This window comes from Rhagoletis pomonella, unplaced genomic scaffold (assembly GCF_013731165.1).
Source record: "Rhagoletis pomonella isolate Grant_MI unplaced genomic scaffold, Rhpom_1.0 Rhpom_scaffold_00003, whole genome shotgun sequence".
NCBI classification, from domain to species: domain Eukaryota; kingdom Metazoa; phylum Arthropoda; class Insecta; order Diptera; family Tephritidae; genus Rhagoletis; species Rhagoletis pomonella.
In genome coordinates, this window is record NW_023458557.1 from 83,097,047 (window position 1) to 83,112,996 (window position 15,950).

The window sequence follows — 15,950 nt, forward strand, 5'->3', positions numbered from 1 at the left end:
TCAAATGATGAAGTTTCCTTGTTGCTTTTAGCTTCATCACTTTCACTTTTGGTTCAAGGAAACCGAGAAGATGTCATTAATATTATCTCAAATACCCTATCAATAGTTAAATAAAACGTTCCTTAATAAAAAATTTTAATTTCCATTGAAATACAAAAAATTATGGTTAAAAAAAGTCATTGGTAGATATTTTCCACATTTGGTAAATTTTTTTCAAGTGAATGGCAAATATTTTTTTTTAGTCAATGCCAACCCTGGGCATGCCTTTCTCGCAAGCAATAATCTGTAAATATGGATTTCATAAATGATAAAATGAGCTGTTGCTTATCAATGAAGTGTCAGCGAAATGTGCAACTGCAAAAAGGGGGAAAAATGTGTGCATAGCAAAAAGTAAAAAAAACTGTGGAAGAACCGGTGCGCTGCGGTGGACGTGCTCCAACACCGGCAGCCCATAAGCGTACACTCTCATGAGAGTTTGGACGAGCGCCGGTGGAGCTAATTGGTGGCGGCGCATGGTGAGCGCATGCAAACCACAACGCACTACTAAATGCTTGCGTACATGCGAACCAAAGGCAGTACGAGTAGTGCGAGCAGGCAGACAGTAGGCGAGTGAAAAGCACACGGATGGAAGGCGGCTAGTAGCGGTAAACGACAAACAGCAGGCAGCAAGCAGACAACGGCTAATTGAATTAATCCCATGAATGAGATTTGTTGAGCGTCAACAATAAGCGGGAGATGATTGAAACCACATAGAAAATAGATATCTGCAAGTGGAGCAGCAGTAGTGGCGGTGGCGGCGGCAACAAAAAATAAAATAAAAAATTGCAGGTGGTAGCCGAAAGCCGAAAAACTGTATTGAGTGTGGCAAAGGCAGCTACATAGTTGAGTGACGTAGATCTAAATAAAGACTAGGCTGTGTGCAAGTGTATATATGTTGTTGTTTTTGTGCAAGTGCTAACGCGGAATGTTTGACAGCGACCGGCGGCAGTTTGTGTAATTTAATTTTTTCTTTCATTTCGTGCAATTTGTTTGCAGTTGAGCATTCCAAGCGAGCGGATAAAGCGCACACTACACAGATTTTTGTATGTACAAAGCTGCGCCGCGCACTTTTTGGTTGCGTAGAAGCTGATAATAAGACTTGGTACACCGTGCCAAGCGTGTGGTGATTTATGCGCACATATATAATAATAATAGGCGCGCGACGCGACGACCAATATTAATTTTTTTTTTTTGGCCGCAGCCAACGACGAAGTTAACGACGCGACTGTGGTGGTGTTGCGCCAACAGAGCGCCACGAAAAACGAACAATAACTCCACCAGCACTAGCACCAGCTCCAGTAACAAAAGTAACATCAGCGTCAGCAGACGCATAACTCCAACCGTCAGCTAGTACGCACTTGTATTCAAAGCACTCAACTCCATCACGCAAACGAGCCAGCAGACACAATTTACAATCGACGACGCGTAGTTATCCAGCTAGTGTAACAGTAAAATGTGTCGTTGCTGTCAGAGGTGAGTACATACTTGCATATTTAATTGTTGTGAAGTAAATAACCTAGTTGACGTTTTTTTACGCTTTCTTTCGATTTTCATGCCTAGCTTAAGCTAATAAACCATACATATTTACATACATACATATATAATTTTTGATATAATTTATTTTTTTTTTCCACGAAAAATCAAACAGCTGCTGGGAGGACTTCAAGTGGAACTGCTTTGAGGAGAGATTCTGCTACGATGAGTCAATTGGTGAGTTACAAAAAAAAAAAAAGAATACAGATACGTATGTATACCAACAACAAAAGAGTAAACAAAATTCAAAAGCAAAACAAACAATAGACCCGGTAAAGATAATTAACAATAAGTGTGAAACGTCGCTTTATAAATATTTTTTTATTAACAATGCGTTTATTCTCGATAGTTACTACCTTTTATTGCGACATAATACAAGTCATTACGAAATTCGTGATCAGTTTTGTAGCCACGGCGTGGTGATGACATATTTGTGACAATAAATAGACAGTTGAGAAGTGCGAGCATTATGCGTAGCAAGGAAGTATTTAAGTTGAGAACGTGATGGGTTGCAATGCAGAATCTTATCGCTCCTTTGCCCGGTCGCGAAGACACCTGAGGCCCAACTACTCCCGCATTTTAGATACCACCTGACCCCAGCGAAGCATTAGCATAGATTCCGTAAAGTGCACAGCACTTAACACCATAAGCATTCAGATAACTCGTGGCCTTAACCGTAACCGCCCCTGTGAGGGAACGTTCCTATTAGCGTTGAACCTGTCAGAGGTGTTTGATACAGTCTTTATTCTGCCACGCTGGTAGAAGACATCGAGACTTCTTCTCTACCGCAGGGACTCAAACGCTGGTCGGCGGTTTATATGGGTGGTCGGCAGTTGTCAGTAATCTTCCGAGCTCGAACCTCAAAACGTAAAAGAATAAAGCAACGCGTTCACACCAATTCCGACGGTGAACAACCCGAAAATTTTAGGGCTGCTTTCCTTCGCCGCGCACACAACCGCAATTGTCAATAAAGTACAGAGCCGCAACAAGGTCCTCAAGTCGCTCGTCGGCAGCACCGGGGCAAAGACCTGACAGCATATACGGCAACTGGCCAGCCCATTCTGAACTATGCTGCGCCTATTTGGCTGCACTCCGGACAGCGACCGGATGCCTTCTGATGTCGCCGGGGCACACTTACACGGTGAGTCCCCGCTTGCTTCCCGTAAGGGAGAGCATAACCAAATGCTCAGTAGGCAGTTTTAGGTGGGATGCCACAGGCATGAGCACCCCCAACAGACCTAGAAGAAATATCTATTGTTGATATAGATTTTAAATAAATGTGCCTTTTTTTCTGATAAGTAAATACTACGGTTCATCTATCGTTTGCTGCTTTGATGAAAACACCTCTGAACTGGTTCTTTAGAGGTATGTATACACACTTCCTGCGCAGAGTTCACCTCCGTACCGATGAATTTTAGAGATTGGCTAGTGGTCTGGTTTTCAAAGTAGATCGTCATGAGTTGCTTCGTTAAAGCGTTACAGTCATCAGTTAGACAAAATAGCTCATTGTTGCGATTTCCACTATATATTTTCTAGCTTAGCTTGGTAGCGTGGTGCTGCTTGAGACAAAATTTGGTTTAACAGCAAAGGAGCAACATCATCTTAAGAATTTTCATAATTCGTTGAAAACCAAAAGTTGACTGAAGATGACGCAAAACTGGAGCTATATGTAAGAAATACTTTCCAAAATGCATAATACTCTTATCCTGTCGGAAAAACCAACAAATACAACCAAATTCTAGGGAACTCTTTGAACAATCATTTGATCAAATTGATTAGCACACTTGCTTCCATTTGCATGAAATAACCCCAAAATTTCCAGCTAAAAAAGCAAGTCGGTAAACAAACGAACCCATGATTCGGCGAAGACCGATTCGTTGCCACTAGATGAAATTAACAGGGCAATTCTGGCTAAGATAGTAGAAAATCTTTCGTAAGGCAAATGGTAGACAGATGGCAAGATAGTTCGAAAGGCATTCGTTATTCTAGCACAAAAGTCTTAGAAAAGAAGCTTTCTCATTCACCACGCGTAGATGAAAGCTCTTTTGCTAGAAAGCACTTGTATAACATAGCCGAGTGTGCAAAGCACTGGTGTGCCAATCGAGAGATCCGTGTCCGAGTCCTAGCGCAGCGTATTTTTTTTTATTTTTTTAATCTATATTTGTTTCTTCGGTTGTTATTGTTTTTAAAATAATATTTTTTTAATTTCATTTAATTTTTAGGAACTAATTTCTTATTTTTTTTTACATTATTATTTTTTTTTAATTGTTAGGCAAATTTTGTTCTGATTTTTGTATTTTATTGTGTAAAAAGAAAATTATTTATTTTTTTCATTTCATTTACTTTAAAAAAAATTTAATTTTTAATTTTTTTTAACTTGATTTGTTATGCTTTTGTTAATTAAATTTTCTTTTAATTTTTAGATTTGATTTTAAAAAGGAGAATATATATTTTTTTTAAATTAATCTTTAGGATCTTATTAATTTTTTTTTAATAGTTTATTTTTCTTTTTTTTTAATATTTTTAACCTTATTTAATTTTAAAGTACTATTTCCTTTTTTTGGATAAAACTTTTTGCTTTTTCTAATTTAATTTAATTTTATTTATTGTTTTAAAAAAGAAATATATATTTTAGATTTTAGGAATTTATTTTCTTTGTTCTTAAATTTTTTCACTTTTAATTTATTTTTCTTTTAAGTTTCTGATATTGTTTTAAAAAGTATGTTTGGGTTTTTATTAAATTTTCTTTTATTTTTTAGATGTCTTAAAAAGAAAAATATTTTTTACTTTCTTTTAATTTGGAGTTTTTTTGTTATCTATTTCTGCTTTTTTAGTTTTATTTTTTACTTCCTTTTTATTTATTTTTAAAATTTGCCTTTATATTTTTTGAAATTACATACCAAATACTCGATATGCTCTTTGAGTTGCCCAGGAATTGCATGTACGTGTTTGAAGAGCGCAAGATTTTGTTCAATCTAAGCTGTTGACGGAACATTCGACTGTTTAAGTAAATCAAGCTCCAATTAGCGGTGTTTTACTGTATGCACTTGTTAATACAAATTCAATCGCAGAATAATTACGAAGGTGCAAAAAAAGGCATACAATTGTAGCTAAAAATATTTATTGCAATTCAGCAATAACAACAACAACAACACCAAATGCAATAAATATTCTTACTAAGAACAAGCGTTTATTTCATGAAGTTAGTTCAATGAGTCACCTGTAGCGCGAATTTGCCGCATAATGATTACTATTGTGTTTTTCTTACAGCATTAATTGTTTGCGATTACAGATGAAGTACTCACGTAAATCCAAACTGTCGTGAGAATGTTCGGCTAACAAGATTTGTAATGACTCGTACGTGTTGTGGCATAAAGATAGTTGTGTGTGAGTGTTTTTTCTTTTGCCAAATCGATTGACGTGAACGGGAACAACGCATAATAAAATTACTTTTTTGGTTTGCTTAAAGAAAATTGTAAATAAATACAGTGTGGCAAAGAAGTAGGATTTGATTTTGATTGATTTTCGAGTACTTAAGAAAATTAAAATCTCTCATATCAAATTGTTGATTACAAAATTATTGCTGCAGCGAAATTCTGCTTCGGGGGCTTTTGTTTTGCTTTTAGAATGCAAATTTATCAATTATGTAGTGATAAATATTGTTTTACATCATAATTACAAAGCTTTTGAAATATTATATTAATTATTATTTTTTCCTTTTCCTCGAATTATCTTTGCATCTCTCTCTGTCATCAGCCAATTATAATCCCGAAGAGGATATGGACTATATGACGACTATGCAGAAAAATGGCAGCGCACTGAGTCACATACAGATTTCGGATAATAACAATTTAACAGTGCCCATTATTAATCAACCAGTACGACGAAGCAATTCCGGTCTTATGAGGTACGCGCGCTACACCTGTTTTTTTTTTGAGGTGGAGCTTTTACGATTCAAATTTTTTTTTGATTGATTCATAAACTCCTGATTTATAATTATAATTCACACCTAAAGACTTACCTTCACCCATTTTTTTCTGTTGCCAACGGGTAAAAGTAGGAAGGCGGCTTATTTTTAGAACTTTTGTGATCTTTTCAACTACCATCAGAAGCTACTTAAAAGCTTTTGTGCAGAGGTAGAGAACGGCGTTACACTTCCGTAAGCAATTAAAATTCAAAATGCTTTCCAAGCATTATGCTGAATTTCCAAATCCGTAGGCATCCGTTTTGGAAGAAATGCTTATCTAAAGCTCCAGAATCTTTATTTTGGAACGACCTTCCGTAATTTTTTTGCCATAGTGGGTTCATAAGATACTTCGAAGCTTGTCTATTAGATTACACAAGTGTGAAAGTTTCAGAAATATCTTGAAAGCTCATTGAAAGCTCTTGAAATGTCATTGAAAGCTCTTCAAAGTCATTTATATTTTAGATAAGCTCCCAAAAAAATTAATTTAACGAAAAATTTCATTGCCACAAAAAAAATTTACGAAAAGCTATCTATGTTATTGAATGTGAAAGCTCCAAGAAAAAGCGCATACTGGCTTTCAAAGCACCACTTACGCGATTTTTAGCAACACTTTACTACTTCATGGATATGAGCTGAGCTTTTAAGCTTTGCATTAATGATCATAAAGTAAAAGCTTGCACTTTCAAAAGAACAACTCTCATTTAATATTTAGATTAGCCCTCAAAAAATAAATATTATCGGAAAATTCCATTGCTACAAAGAGCTTTGTACTTGAATGTGAAAGCCCGGGGGTAAAGCTTTCACTGGCTTTCAAAAAAACCACTTACACGATTTTAAGCAACACTAGCACTTCATGGATACCAACTGAGCTTTGAACCTTTATTTTAATGCTCATAAGGTTAAAGCTCCTACTTTCAAAAGCACAACTCATTGGATTCTAATACAGAATTGTCCACTTAATAGGCACGTGCTGAGATTTTTAGTATTATATATCATATACTAATGCCCAGGAGAAAGCTTTAAGCTTTATTTTATTATTTTTAGACGGAAAATGAGTGAACATTGACACTGTTCTAGTTATTTAAGAAAAATAACGAGTAAAAAATAGCCACAGGCCAAAGTGTTTTTGGAGCCTCCAAGAGCTTTTTTATAGACGCGCAGTGAAAATGAGCTATATCTGGCTACCACTGATCAATTTAAGGCAGTAAAAGTAATAATTAACAATAAATCTCGAGATAACACCTTGCGTTTATAAATCCGATAGCTTTACAACGCTCGAAGACTCTCGAAGCTTTCGCTTCATTAACTTGTATTTGCTCGTTGGGCTTACCCGTGCCCATCGTATTTACATACATAAATAAATTTTCGTGCCCTTTACTGACATTTCTCACACACCCTTCTTCCACTTGCAGTACGGCGAAGATACACGAGGAGGACTATCGGCGCGAAACGCAAACAAATGTACCGATGTTGGGACCCGAAATATTGGCCGTTTTCGCCAATTCACAAATCTTCCAGGATCACCAACCGACCAAATTGAGTCGCATTAGCACGAAGACTTTCTTGGCGGGCATACATTCACCCAATAAAGAGGTGCCGACAACGCCGCGCGAAACCGAACAGGATCGGCTAATACGGCGTTTGGAAGGTAATAACAACAACAACAACTACAACATCAATAAACTCAACAAATATTATGATCATGCTGATCATCATAATGAACATGTCGTTGATGACGATGATGAAGTCGATGATGACGATGATGATGGTCAGCACGCCCTGCCACATCATCCGCTACGACCATCGCGAAAAAGTAGTAGTGGTAGTGGTGGTGCACATGTGGGACATGTTAATGGTAGTACTGCTGGCCATCACAAGGTTAAATTTTATCTAGACTGATTAGAAAAAGAAAGCAAAAAAATTCAAAAAAAAATAAATTGGTTTAACCGCAGCTTATCATTCGCTCACCAATACCAATGAAATGCGATTAGCAAAAATAAGAATTTTTTTGAGTTGCCATTAATCTGGAAAAAGGAAGTTTTTTCAGTAGTTTTGTGCTTAATTTACCTGCATCATATTTTTTGTACTTAACAAATTGCCTGCCGCAACATATACACTTACGTATATATATATATATATATATATATGTACTTAGCTAACAGTTAAGAGAGTATGTATGTATGTATAGCTATATAAAGTTACTTCTCTACACATCTACTTATACATATCCGTAGTATTACCCTTTATATTGTAAGTATGTATTTACTAGTTTCCATGTATGGCATTTTTTTGTTTTTTACAATTAACGAGTATTATTATTATTTTAATTTTTATTTAAATTTGAGAACACAGACATCAATATGCATGCAATTGTGTTTTTAGCACACTATACATACATAACTGATTGATTATATGTAAGTTATAGGCTGTAGTTACATAAATATTTGGCTGCTCTTAATTGGCCAATAGGCACGTATACAGTGCGCTCGAAATGTGTGAAATGTGTGTTGCCAAATGCGTCAGCTCGCCGGCGATTGCATATTTGCGTATTCAGTTAACGTACATATCTATGTATGTATGTATGTGCGACATTAAGTCAATATGGATACTTAAATAGTAGTATTAAGTAATACTAAGCACTAAGCAGTAATTAAGTTTGTTTGGAAATATAATAAAATGATTCAACGTTTTTCTGTGATTACGAAATTGAAAAAAAAAACGCGAAATGTTACATCACGGCTTGTAAGGAAGTGGGCATAGGGTTTGGCAATTTTTTCTGTTGTTATTTATATAGCTTACTAGGTACATTCATAAATATATTCCGTTGTTACTAAGAATTGAAATTATTTCGTTGGAAATTTAATCGTGGTGACGTTTGCTTATCACTAAAAGCACTGAGAAAGGTGGGCCATAAGTATGCGTTGTTGTTGCTTGTTTGGCGTTTTTGACCGAGTTGTTTCTGCTCTGTGGCAACTATTGATAAGTGAAGCCAAAGGTCTTTCCAACGCCGAGTAGGCCTTCCTCTTCCTTTGCTACTACCTGCAGTTGGCGCGTTGCAGACTTTCAACGCTGGAGCATTTGTATTTATGCCCTTATCTCGTAAAAAGCACCGCCTCTTCGGATGTTGTCGTTGTCTATGCTTCTGCGTCATGTTTCAGCATAAGAGAAGACCTTATTTCCCCAATTGCCTAATTGCCCAACTGCTCAATCCGAAGTAGCACTTGTTGGCGAGATTCATTCTACTTCGGTTCCCCAATTGATTCCAAAATAATCAAAGTCCTTTACTTTTGCGAAGGCTCTGGCTGTTTGCTTAATAACAGCCAGAAGCTTTGTTTTGTGTACGTTCATCTCCAGATTAATTCATATTGCTTTCATATCCAACTCGATAAAAGCAGAATAAAGAAGCGCTTGTTGAGGCCAATGCGGCCGATATCAGCGGCAGACGCGAGCACAGAAAGTGATTGAGTTCTCCGGTTCTTATTAACTATTCCAGCATCAGATTACAAAAACTTGTAAGATAGGTATTCGTCCTGTCTGAAAGATCATTTGATATCAAACGCCTTGAATAAGTGCTTCCCAATTCCAACACAGCTGCCATAAAGGCAACTTCTTTTCGTGCTATCGAAGGCTGCCTTGAAATCGACAAAGATATGGTATGTGTTGAACCTCTTATCGCTGATGTTTTCCAAGATTTCGTGTATTTTTAATATCTGGCCTACGATTGATTTACCAGGTCTAAAGCCACACTTATAAGGCCCAATCAGCTCGTCGTTGGCGAGCTTGAGTCCTTTACACAATACGCTCGATAAGACGTAACTCAACTCCAGCAGAATTTTATGCCTCAAATTTGCAGTGCTGTTTGCATTTAGCAGCAACGTTAAGTATTGCCTCCATAATTTAAGCACGCTCTGCACATCGGTAACTATGTCGCAGTGTTGATTCTGAAGTTCGCCTTGGCTTTGAAACCTTCCGTAAGTCGTCCAACTTTCTAGCAAAATAAAATAGTCGAGCGTTCTTCCCATGGCGAAGCATTTGAAGCTGTTCAAAATCATATACGTGTCTCCCTTCGCTTTTCAGCTGCCTTGATCGTTCCCACTGACGTAACTGGCGTTGCACCCGATCTCAGGCTGACTCTGTAGGCGGCATTTGGATTCTCTGCAGCAGCGTGACGTTCCCCGTCGTACGATTTGTTGTTTCGAGCTTGCTTAAATCCATCTTTTTCCGTTCGCCCACGCTTGTGGTTATGGTGATGTAAGGGTAGGTCTACTAGGTGATCTATTCCTATTGCGACTTTAGTTGTTTAGTATGTACAAGAAATGTATTAAACCCTGCTGCGAAATCTGCATTGGGTCGACATCTCTGAGCATGTCGTCGTTTAACAATCTGGCTCTACAATGAGCTAGTGCTGGGCAGGGGGTAAGGAGTTCTTCCATTGATTCCTTTTCTCCATTACAGAATCTGCAAATGTCGGTACTACAAAGGCCAAGCGTAAACAGGTGTTTGTTGCAAGAATAGTGGCCCATGAGCCCTTTTGTCACTGAAGCAAATGAACTTCTTTGAGTGTTGGTGCCCAACCAACTTGTCTCAATGGAAAGCAGTGCAGGATATTGCCCACTTGTTGAAGTGCTTCTTGATATTGTTGTTGTTGAACACAAGAATTGGGCTAGGTCCAAAAAAAGGCGTGTATGCCCCTTTTTTAGCTGGGAAGTCCGCTTGTCCATTGCCATCGTAACCATCATGACCAGTCACCCAGATTAAGGAGACCCTATTCCGGGTGGCTAGATCATTTAGTGGTCTGTGACACTCTATCAGGCTTTTTGATGAGAACAAGCAGCTATCTAGAGCTTTGAGAATGGATTAGCTGTCCGAAAGTATGGAGATTTTTGTTCTGGCATACTGCCTGCTTGATAAGACGTGGGCGGTCTCAAGTATGGCAGCAGGTTTTGCCTGGAATATCGTAGGGTGTTTACTTAAGGGAAACTATGTCATTGGAGACTTCGGTTGGTAGCGTAAAGGTGGAAACGTAGTCTGGTGGGTAAATACTAGAATTGGGCATGGCGAAAAATGTTCTCGGCGGCCGCCGAAAATCCTCAATAAAGAGGGTACCTCGGTGGAATTCCAAACTAGAGAAACTGCGTAAGCTGAGCAGGCTTGAGTTCAACAAGGCCAAGAGGACAAACACCTGGGATGACTATAAACAATTTCTTACAATACATATAACTATAACAGAGAACTGGGGAAATCCAGGAGAAATTTTTGGAAGAACTTTGTGAGGACCTAAGGTATATTTCAGCTACCGCTAGGATCCAAAGGTCTTTCTCTAAGGCGAAATCCACCCTCATAGGCATCCTAGATGGATCGAATGGATTCTCTACAAAAAACGTTCGGGAAAACCGTAGAACTCAGTTCTCTGAATACGCATAAGTAGTATGGTAACAATATACCATCGAAGAGCCTTCGATTCAGTTATTAATAAAGTAGTCAACTTGGAAAGAGTAGACCGGTACATAAAGTCGTTTAAACCCTACAAATCTCTGGGAAGAGGCGGCATATTCCCCGCACTTCTTTCTAAAGGTTCAAACAAGATTACTAAAAAATAAGTTAGGTTAGGTTAGATTAAACGGGCAGCTCTGAATAAGAGTTCACTCGGAGGCTGTAGAGGCCCATTGTGATGCCCATGGGGGTTACCCCAAGCCTATCCCTACATGTCTTCGAACCATTTTGATTTTCTGGCGAATCCTAGCAGTCCTTCCAGAGGAGCTTTCCCCAAGATATCCAGATTCTCGAAGAAGTGGTCCCCAAGAAACTTGAGGTGTTTTCCTCGAAGTGCTGGACACTCGCAAAGGAAGTGATGGACGGATTCTAGCTCCTCCTCATCCCTGCAGCTTCTACAGAAATCATTATGCGGGGCTCCGAACCTGGCGGCCATGTGGCCAATGGTCCAATGTCGCGTTAGTATTCCTGTGAGAAGCCTGACGTTTGACTTTGAAATAGAATAGCTTAATAAACTCCTTGTTCTTCGTTCATCGAGCCGTGGCTAGAGTGATCGCGATACCCTGCAGGTATGAAGGTTTACCCACCTACTGTTGGTAGCTGCCCTGGTCAGTCTCTCGACTTCTGAAGACAGAAATCGCAGGCGGGGTTTCACGATTTGGGTCGCTTCCCCGAGCCCCATCTCAGATCCCCTCCTAGCACATTCGTCCGCTTCCTCATTTCCCGGCACACCACAATGTCCCGGTACCCAGTAAATATTGATTATGTGTTGCTGTAGAGCTTGTAGGGATCTTCGGCATTCTTTAACGCATAACGAGTTAGTCGTTGCCGACCCTAAGGCTTTGATAGCCTCCTGACTGTCAACAACGAAGACAAGTTAAGATGGAGCTAAGTCAATCATGCCCACCAACCTTGCCGTCATATGGATTGCATATATCTCAGCCTGAAAAACACTGCAGTGGTCTGGGAGTCTATACGACTCCTTCAGAGATAGCTCCTGAGACAAGACCCAAGACCCTGTTCCGATATCCATTTTGGAGCCGTCCGTGAAGATGGGTATTTCGTCATCGCTGAGAGCAATATTAAATTCCCAGTCACTTCTGTCAGTAAAATGGATATCGAAGTTTCGATTGAAGTTAATTTCCGTGACCTGATGGTCACAGCGGCTGTATTCCACCCCCACTCTCCCGAGGATTGTGGCGTGACCTTTGCAAGTTGTTCGCAGCCTGTTAGACGCTCTGAGTCGTAGAGTGCTTTTAGCTGCGATACTTTTAACATAAAGGTCTATAGGTGGAATATCCAGCAGGGTCTCTAGAGATGCCTGGGGCGTTGAATAAATCGCCCCCGTTATGCATAAGCATGCTTGTCGTTGCACCTTTTGCAAGTTGAGTAGATGGGATTGGGTGTCAACCGCCTGCCACCATACCAGCGCGCCACAGGTGAGGATAGGTCTAACTACCGCCGTATAAATCCAATGTATTATCTGCGGTCGCAGACCCCAGTCTTTTCCAATAGTACCTTTGCAGGAGTAGAGCACGTTGAGTGCCTTCTTTCTCTGTTCTTCGGTGTTCCTTTTCCAGGAAAGCTTAGAGTCGAGAATAACCCCCAAAAACTTTGCTTCTTTTGACAATTTGAGATTTGCTCCATTGAGGGACGGAGGTCGGAAATTGTCTATTTTATATCGGTTCGGTTTTAGTGGGATTGACCCCTAGGCCGTTTCTTTCAGCCCATCCTGACAGATCGTTAATTGCAGATTATAGAATCTTGCTGACCGTGGAGAGGAATTTTCCCACGAACAGAATGACTAAGTCATCCGCATAAGCAACGACCTTAGCGGCTTTAGATGTACGAAGCAGGAATTCGTTTAGCACGAGGTTCCACAGTAGGGGGGATAGCACCCCCCCTTGAGGTGTGCCCCGTGTGGCTGTTTTCCTTACTTCTGATGTTCCCAAGGAGCCATTGATGTTTCTGGTGGTCAACATATTGTCGATATAGAGAGTGATCAATGGGTCCAGTCCTACAGCCATCATGGAGCAGTGTATGTGTATGTAGTGGATGCCAAATTAACATTGTTAAAGGCGCCCTCCACGCCCAGGAAGGCTGCCAGCGCATATTCCTTGTGATTCAGTGCTTGTTCTATACTCCGAACAACCTCGAGAAGGGCTGTTTTCACCGACCTACCTTTACGGTAGGCATGCTGAGCCTCGCTGAAGTTCCCAGGAGTAAGGCGTTGCGTGATCTGCAGACTCAGAAGCATCTCCATTATTTTGAGAAGAAATGCTGAGAGGCTGATGGGCCTAAAATCTTTTGCAGTGCTGTGGCCCGCTTTTCCTGCTTTGGGAATGAAGACCACTCTTACCTCCCTCCATGATTTTGGGATGTAGCCTAGGAGGAGACTCGCCCTATAGATTGTCGTTAGCCTGGGGGTTACCGTGGCGCTTGTTCGTTGTAGCATGGCTGGAAAGATCCTATCCGGTCCCGGATTTTTTGTAGGGTTGGAAGGATCTGATAGCACAAGCCACTTTGTCTGTAGTAAAAAAAAAATAAGTTACATTCTTCAGTTATGGCCTGACACTGAAACGTGTTCCAAGTAGCTGCCGCTAATACAACCCCAGACTCCAAAATCCTAGAGGCCAATTTGCCTTTTGTATTTCATGCAAAAGACATTGTAAAAACTTCTGGACCACCACCGAAGGAAGGATATTAAAAAGGCAAATCAACAATTACAGCACTTCACTCTATCGTAGGTTTAATAGATAAGGCATTTGCATCAAAGGTTATTATAGACATTGCGGGTGCCTTTGACAATGCTAGCTTCAAATCCGTGAAAGTGGCACTTTCCAATAGAGATGCAAATCCCAAAATAGTGGATCGGCAATATGCTTACCCAGAGGGCAATCAAGGCGAACCTACGACCGGAGCAGCTCAGCATCACTGCAGCAAAAGGCTGTCCACAGAGAGGAGTGTTATCTTCGCTGTTGTGGTCTATACAGCTTGATGAACTAGTTCAGGTCCTCAATGTGAAAAGATATCAAACTGTAGACTATGCTGATGACATAGCAAGGGCGACCATGAAAGGACCATTAGGGGCTTGATACAGGACGCCCTAAACGTCCATAAATCCCAAAAAAACTACAATCAAAATCGTTGTTCACCACTAAACAGCTCGCGGGAAAAACATGGAGGTTGAATCCCAAAATGACTTTCTGGGCTTACACTCCATCTCAATCTTACCCTCCTTCATGTGGAAATATCAGAGAAAGCAGCAACGCAAGCACGCATGTTACATAGGAAAAATAAATTCAAACAAGGCAACCTTATCGGACACCTTAAAATTTTGTAGGAAAAGGAGGCAACCATGGCCAAAACTCTGTTCTAAGACTAATTTGATCTCGTGAAGATTGGAGCAGAACAGTAGACAGTAGTCTTTTGTAAGACAATTTTCAATTCTGCTGTTCGCCTTTTAGCAATAAGGTTTTTAAAAATTAAATTAAATTTGAAAAATATTTTATTTTTAAAGCAATAAGAACTAATAAATAATAGAAAATTAAATTAAATAAATTAAAATGAAACAAAAAAATTGAAATATTTTTAAAAATTAAATGAAATAAAATAATTTAATATTCCTTTTTAAGCATTCAAATTGAAAACCAAAAGGAAACTAATTGAAAAAAAAAATATTTAACTAAAAAGTCAAAAAATACGTTTCTGAAAATTTTATCAAATTAAAACATATAAATTTTGCTTTTTAAAACAATAGAATGTTAAAAAATTAAATAAAATAAAATAATTTCTCAAAATTAGATAAAATTAAAAAATTACAAATTTTTCTTTCTAAGGCAATAAAATTTAATAATAAAAAAAAAAAAATTAAAAAAAAAAAGTAAATAAAAAAATCGAGGTTTCGAACCCGGATCTCTCGAAATGCAGTGCTTTGCGCATTCTGCCATTACGACCGTTGCAGCGGCGCGAGCTAAATGATATACAAGTGCATTTTCTCACAAAACCTTTTCACCACGAGTGATGAATGAGAAAGCTTTTTAAGACTTTTCTACTTGAAGAACTTTTGGTACGGAAGTATTTTGATCATTCCAGTAGAACTATATAAATAAAAAATTTATTGTTGAATGTAGGTGTAACCGAAAAATGTTAAAAGACGACACCTAGGGTTCGGTCAGATATAAATTTTTCTTTATCGATTTTGCCTTCCATAAATATTTTAGGGTTTTCTTTCCTTATTTAATGGACTTCGGCTAAGTCTTTCCGAGCACGTCAACCCACCGAACGGAGGCATCTTTTTCATAAAGCGTACGCACATTCCTCAAATCATTGTCCTCTAAACGTTTGCCATGGTCGTCATGAATAGTGGAAGGAGGGGGGGAGGGGTTCTCTTCGGAGGTAATAATTTTCTCTTCATTGTAGCTTTATTTTTACATAGCGGGTGGCAAACCCAGCGCACAACCAGATTCTGAGTAAAGGCAACTTTATATTTATTCCTTTAAATGAGTATCAGCGTCCACTTCTGCGGTATTATGATTAATTAAAAATTATAAATTTACATCCAAAAGAGAAAAACACTCAACCGTCTACATCGATCGCTGTGCTCCTTTTCGGGCATACAATCTAAATTAAAACGACTACTTCTGTTTTTAGTCTTTAGTCCCGCAAACGCTAATTTTGCTAATTTCAGCGATTTTAACTGCAAAATATGTATGTATGTATGTATGTATGTAAGCTGACGTTGCAAAAAAGTTTTTGTTTATGGAAATTTATGAGTTCCGCCGACTTATCGTACTGCCGATCAAATGCAAATTTTAAGTTATAAAAAAGTCTAAACATATACATCTACAATTTATAAGTCGATGTGTTTGGGTGGTTTACATACATACTTACTTCGCAAATCCCGCAAAATATTTTT

The 15,950-nt window shown here is 38.9% G+C and overlaps 1 protein-coding gene across 5 annotated transcripts in view; it reads left to right on the forward strand.

Moving 5' to 3' along the window:
* The window catches only part of LOC118735694, a 75,241-nt gene that overhangs the window by 45,296 nt on the left and 13,995 nt on the right, over positions 1 to 15,950 (forward strand). For 3 of the 5 annotated variants that reach the window (XM_036465610.1, XM_036465611.1, XM_036465612.1), the window contains exons 2-5: positions 1,241 to 1,512; positions 1,688 to 1,749; positions 5,329 to 5,479; positions 6,952 to 7,187. In XM_036465610.1, the coding sequence (XP_036321503.1) occupies positions 1,493 to 1,512; positions 1,688 to 1,749; positions 5,329 to 5,479; positions 6,952 to 7,187 (469 nt within the window). In that variant the 5' untranslated portion in view covers positions 1,241 to 1,492. Of the gene's footprint in view, positions 1 to 1,035; positions 1,513 to 1,687; positions 1,750 to 5,328; positions 5,480 to 6,951; positions 7,188 to 15,950 lie in introns of all 5 variants that reach the window. The other 2 variants (XM_036465608.1, XM_036465609.1) reach the window with 1 other exon arrangement.